The sequence below is a fragment of the Lathyrus oleraceus genome, chromosome 1, assembly GCF_024323335.1.
Source record: "Lathyrus oleraceus cultivar Zhongwan6 chromosome 1, CAAS_Psat_ZW6_1.0, whole genome shotgun sequence".
Taxonomy (NCBI): Eukaryota; Viridiplantae; Streptophyta; class Magnoliopsida; order Fabales; family Fabaceae; genus Lathyrus; species Lathyrus oleraceus.
The window spans coordinates 240,828,545-240,834,793 of NC_066579.1; the positions used below are offsets into that span (position 1 = coordinate 240,828,545).

Below are 6,249 nucleotides of genomic sequence, written 5' to 3' on the forward strand. Positions count from 1 at the left end.
TTTTAGTGGTGGTGTAATTTGACTGTGCAAAATCTAAAGTCCTAGAAGCATAGTAAATAACATGGCCAGCCTTGTCAACTCTTTGTGTAAGGACAGCCCCAACAGCATAATTATAAACATCACACATAATCTCAAAAGGGAGGGTTCAATCGAGAGGTTGGATGATGGGAGCGGAGGTCAATGCTTTCTTCAAGAAGTCAAACGCTTGTTTGCATTTGTCATCGAAACTGAAAGTGACGTCATTCTTCAACAAGTTTGACAATGGAAGAGCTATCTTGCTGAAATCCTTGATGAAACGCCTGTAAAAACCTGCATGACCAAGAAAAGAACGAATCTTGTGAACGCAAGAAGGGTAAGGCAATGTAGATTTTACATCAATCTTAGCAGGATCAACAAAAATTCCTTTTTCAGAAATTATGTGACCAAGAACAATTCCCTGCTCAACCATAAAATGACATTTTTCATAATTTAAAACAAGGTCAGTCTCGATGCATCTCTCTAAAACCATATTCAAACTTTTCAAGCATGCATCAAAAGATGAACCATAAACAGTAAAGTCATCCATAAACACTTCCATGCAATTTTCAATAAACTCAGAGAAAATACTAATCATGCATCTGAAAGACCAAAAGGCATCCTCCTGTAGGCAAATGTACCGAATGGGCACGTGAAAGTGGTCTTTTCTTGATCTTCAGGTGCAATATGAATCTGAAAGTAACCTGAAAAACCATCAAGAAAACAATAATGTGATTTACCAGCTAGCCGTTCAAGCATTTGGTCAATGAACGGAAAAGGAAAGTGATCCTTTATGGTAGCTTGGTTCAACCTCCTGTAATCAATACAAACTCTCTAGCTACTCTGAACTCTAGTGGGAACAAGTTCATTCTTTTCATTTTTCACCACTGTGAGTCCAGATTTCTTAGGTACAACCTGCACGGGGCTTACCCATTTACTGTAAGAGATAGGATAAATGATACCTGCTTGCAAGAGTTTGGTTACCTCTTTCTTTACCACATCAAGAATCAAAGGATTAAGCCTCCTTTGGGGTTGCCTTACCGTTATAGCACCGTCCTCAAGTAAAATCATGTGCATACACATGGAAAGACTAATACCTGGGATGTCAGTTAATGTCCATCCAATTGCCTTCTTGTGCTTCTTCAAAACCTGCAAAAGTTTATTTTCCTGATCGGAATCAAGGTTAGAAGAAATAATAACAGGGAGTTTTTCATCACTCTCCAAATAAGCGTATTTCAGATCATCCGGGAGTTGTTTCAGCTCTAAGGACGGGGGTTGCTCGATGGATGGGGCGTTTGGGGCAGCCGGGATGTCGAGAGCATCAGCTACATCAACAACTTCGTTTACAACAACTTCACCTATAAGAAACATGTCACCCTGTAAGGCAGCATCAATCTCAGCACATACAACACAAATGTTAGTGTCAGTATAATCAGCACATGAGTAACCATCATCAAATCCAAGTAAGGATGGAAAATCAAGTGAAAACAATTCAGAATAAGTTTCATCAACCAAATCAGATATCAACTCAATATGAAAAACAGAGTGCTCCTCCAAGGGATGTTTCATGGCATCGAAGATGTTAAATTTTGCGACAATGTCACCAAATTCCATGAACATGGTTCCATTGTCAACATTAATTTTTATCTTCGCCGTTTTCATGAACGGTCTGCCTAAAATGATGAGAGCCCTGCTTGACTTAGTTTCTCCTTCCATGTCTAGGATGTAAAAATCTGCAGGAAAAATCAAATCGTTAACTTGAACAAGGACATCTTCCATTATACCAGCAGGGCGGGCATTGCTCCTGTTCGCCAACTGAACGATTAAACCTGTATGCTACAAAGGACCAAGACAAAGGTTATTATAAATAGAAGTAGGCATAACATTAATGCCCGCTCCCAAATCAAGCATGAAATTATCAAATTGCTTATCTCTGATGGTACAAGGAATAGTAAAAGTTCCCGGGTCCTTGCACTTTTGTGGCAAGACCTGAGATATGGCTGAAACATTTTGCTTAATGACATCAAGAAGCAGAATGTTTACCGCAACTTTTCTAAAAACATCCAAGATCTCCCTCTCTTTGTCTCCTTCCTCAATTCTTTTATTTTTCAAAACTCTATGTGGAAAGGGGACTGGTGGTACATATTCTTTTTCTTTATTCTTTTCAGTTTCTACCATAACAGAAGAAGGTGAAGAAAATTAAGATGTTACCTCAAGAATTTTTTTATTTTTTTCGGGGGCTGGTTATGTGACCTTTCCGGACCTCAAAGAAATTACACTGACATTGGCATTAGGATCTTTTGGATTCACAACTGCTTTGACAGGAAGTTGGTTTAATCCTTGGGATTGCATGGCAATCATTGACGTGGCAAACTGTCCAATCTATGTCTACAAGGTTTGAATACTAGATTCTGTTCTTTGTTGAAACTGAAGATTATTAACAGCTAGTTGTTTGACCAGGTCCTCTAATGAAGGTCCAGAGGGTGTAGAAATGGTGGCTTGGGGGATAGCTGCTGGTTGGGTTGGCTGTTGGTTTCCATATCGAAGGTTGGGATGGTTCCTCCAATTGGGGTGGTATTTATTGGTGGATAGGTCAGGAATGTTGTTATACCTGTTCTGATTGTTGCCTTGATTGTAAAAGTTTGCTGCATAAGCTTGAGGCAACTCAGTGATCAATTCATCATGCAAAATAGGACAAGTATCGGTTAGATGCACAGGAGAAGTACAAATACCACACAAGTTTTTCGCTTGAGTCTTACCTACTGCCAATTGTTTCACTAAAGAGGTGAGCTCATCAATTCTGGTTTCTAAAGCTTTGTTGAAGGAAACCTGAATTTCGTTCACACCCTTTGCTTGGACAGAATTGTTTCTGGTTGTAAATTGTTGGGAGTTGAGGGACATATTTTCGATCAAATCTTTGGCGGCGGCTGGAGTTTTATCGACAAGTGCTCCACCGCTAGCAGCATCAAGAATATTCCTATCCAATGGTAACAAACCTTCATAAACATACTGAATGAGCAATTGTTCAGTGATCTGGTGTTGAGGACAACTAGATACTAATTTCTTGAATCTTTCCCAATACTCAGCAAGTGACTCATTATCCTGTCTAATACCACAAATCTCTTTTCTGATCGAGGCTGCTCTGGAGGCAGGGAAGTATCTCTCTAAGAACACTCTTTTTAGAGCATTCCAGCTTATGATCGAATTTGGCTCAAGATAATATATCCAATCCTTTGCTGCACCATGCAATGAAAAAGGGAAAGCTCGAAGTTTGATATGGTCTTCAGTTATTCCTTCAGGCCTCAATGGTGTAGAGCACACAACCTGGAATTCTTTGAGATGTTTATGTGGATCCTCACCTACAAGACCATTAAACTTTGGCAACAAGTGTATCAAACCAGATTTTAGTTCAAAAGGAGTGTCAGCTTCAGGATATTCAATACACAGGACATTATAATTCACATCAGGGGCAACTAACTTCCTTAAAGTTCTTTGGTCAGCCATATCAAAAACAATTTCAGAATCCGAATCAAACAAGTTATTAAAGTAATCAGAATCAGAATCAGAATCAGACGCAATTGTGGGTGGTGAACTATAGCTAGCCTGGCCTGCTCTACGATGTGTGTGCAAAGTTCTCTCTACCTCCGGATCGAAATCAAGAAGCTCAAAACAAGAAGACCTAGTAGTCAGGACTAACGCATAACAATGCAGCAACAATTGTGAAAATGCCAACAATGTCCCTAGTAGTAAAAAACAAACACAATGAAGGAAAACGATTAAAATAAATTCAGAAAAATAAACTAACACCGAAATGAATCTAATGACTTAAAATTAGAATTTTGGGATTTTTTTTGGATTTTTTCGACTCTATGAAAACAATAAAAAATTCATTAAAAATAGAAAAAAGATCGGGTGAATTTTCTACTCCTAATAGACTGAACAAATTTTCGACCGGACTCAATTTTTCCAAAAATCGAATTTTTCAACTCTAGACGCGAATTGGCCAAAACCGCGAGGAACCTATGGCCTAAACGCAAGAACACTAAACCTATGACTCTAATATTGATTAATAATCACAAGAATCCCCGGCAACGGCGTCAATTTGATCCACTATCGTGCGCGGATCAAAATCGAGTTATTTTGAAAACGTAGTATAGCGAGAATGACTCGAATCGTCTCTCAAGGATTATTGATTATTACTAACCAAAGGTAAATCGATTTAGGGGGGGTTGGATTCAGGATCGATTAAGGAAAAAAAGCGATTATTAAATAAATGATTATTGAAATAAGCTGTTACGAAATAGGTGATTATAAAACAAACGGATTCACTGTGTCAGGTTCAACTTATCATCAATTGCTATAACTACGACTTCTATCCTATTTGAACACAATATCATTCAACAAGCATGATCGACACTGTAAGGTATATATTCTTATTGTCGGATTAAGCATACGGTTATAAATATCGCAAATTTAACGGTTAAGCAGAGTTGAATTGCGATCAAAAGTCAAGAACATATATCATTCAAATTTAACCAACAATATTACATGGAAATCGGATTAAGCAAACAACAATCATATAATATTATTGAAAGGAATAGAATTCTAATTGCAATTATAACAATCTCAAAGTAGTGAATCTGAATACAGCAAATCCGTCCGAAAAGATTAGTTGTCCATTACGGTTCTTTCAAGCGTAAGAAAAATAATTCGTGAATAGTAAAAACGTGAATAATGTTCTCGGCTGCTAGGTATTAGGGGAAAACCAAGGCAATCCGTTTACAACCCAACTGGGTCAAATACATAACCCAGGCCCAAAACTAACGACCCAAAACTAAAATAAAACTAATGTTGCAGCTTCAAACTAAATTCTAGAAAATAAGCACTCCTAATCTGAGTTAGACTCCAGATTGAAAGTTGTAGCTCTTTCTCTTAGCTTTTCGGCGATTATTAGAACGCGTCAATCGGATTTCCGAAGCTCCAGTTATGATCGTTTTAGTACAGACTGTTAAAGCTGAAAAATAAATACGAAAATCAAATAACAATAAAAATAAACTAAAATATAAAAACATTATAAAACATAAAAGTAAGCAAAGGAAGTCAAAGAAATACTTAAGAAAAAACATAGGAAAATGTGCATTAAAAACTAATTTTGTAAAAATTTGATAGGCTGGTGACTTTGTAAACGTCAGATAATAAGTATGATGGATCCCTTCGAACCTTTGGACATGCCGCAATGACATGGGAGCAGGGCGTACGAAAGGCTTGAAACTTTTCGCAGTCGCATCAACCTCTATCTAGTTCCACTCTGTATTGTCCCATCGACATGCCCTCATTGTGATCCATGGACTCGACAACACTATACCAACCTTTAGTATGGTCAAACACCATGACCACATGTGTGTTTGCTTTGGAAGCTTCGTGTCTAATGAATTTCATTGAAGCATCACTGAACAACTGCCCAGATTGCAACACTGAACTCCATTTGGAACGTCTGGTCTCAAACAGTGCCCCTAACCTAAAATATGTTGTCTGCGCCAAAGCGGTTATATGTAGGTTTCAGATGCCTTTGAAGACAAAGTTCATTGATTCCACAAGATTTGTTGTCATGTGGCCCCAACATTGATCGTTGTCGTATGCCCTAGTCCACTTCTCCAATGGAATATTGTCGATCCACCGTACTGCATCTGCGTTTGACAATCTTATTTCTTCGCGGTAGTGTTTGAAAGAAGGTTCTGATAATGCGTAACCTACGTTGACAAACTTCTTTCGCAATGTTTTGTCTTTGATCTCCTGCATAAAATTCTGAGCAATATGTCTAATATAGAAGATATGCTTCGAAGAAGGATCCTGTCAGCCATTATCAATGTTATTATATACACTGATGATTGAAGGGTGTATGTCGGAGATCAAACATAAGTTAGGTTGAGGTGCAACGTGCAATTAGATATTTCTTAGAAAAAAACTCCATCCCTCAGCAGTCTCCTCTTCAACAATGGCAAAGACGATTAGAAAAATGTTATTGTTGTCATCTTGTGTCACTGCCATCAGTAACGTTCCTTTGTATTTACCGTACAACCATGTACCATGAATTTGTATAATAGGTTTACAGAAAGAAAAATCTTTGATGCATGGTTGATATGCCCAGAAGAGACAGTGGAATATTCCATTTCCAATAGCACATGTCCCGTTTGGTGTATACGCGGGAAACATTTCCAACTTGACAATAGTCCC

The 6,249-nt window shown here is 38.0% G+C and overlaps 1 protein-coding gene across 1 annotated transcript; it reads right to left on the reverse strand.

Annotated features, from left to right (window-relative positions):
* Nucleotides 1-2,403: 2,403 nt before the first annotated feature.
* Nucleotides 2,404-4,594, reverse strand: LOC127101568 (uncharacterized). Its single transcript, XM_051039021.1, has 3 exons — nt 4,564-4,594; nt 3,478-3,755; nt 2,404-3,390 (listed from the first exon to the last, which is right to left on the reverse strand). Exons 1-3 carry the CDS (start codon nt 4,592-4,594, stop codon nt 2,404-2,406), a joined length of 1,296 nt encoding a protein of 431 aa, XP_050894978.1.
* Nucleotides 4,595-6,249: the final 1,655 nt, after the last annotated feature.

Bases quoted from the DNA above. Each gene is read 5' to 3' on its own strand.
- LOC127101568 (XM_051039021.1), bottom strand. From the start codon at position 4,594: ATGATTGTTGTTTGCTTAATCCGATTTCCAT. The intron at 3,756-4,563 runs GTAATATTGTTG...TTTTACTACTAG, and splicing joins TTGCTTAATCCGATTTCCAT to GGACATTGTTGGCATTTTCA. The intron at 3,391-3,477 runs GTGAATTATAAT...TTGTTGCCAAAG, and splicing joins GGAAGTTAGTTGCCCCTGAT to TTTAATGGTCTTGTAGGTGA.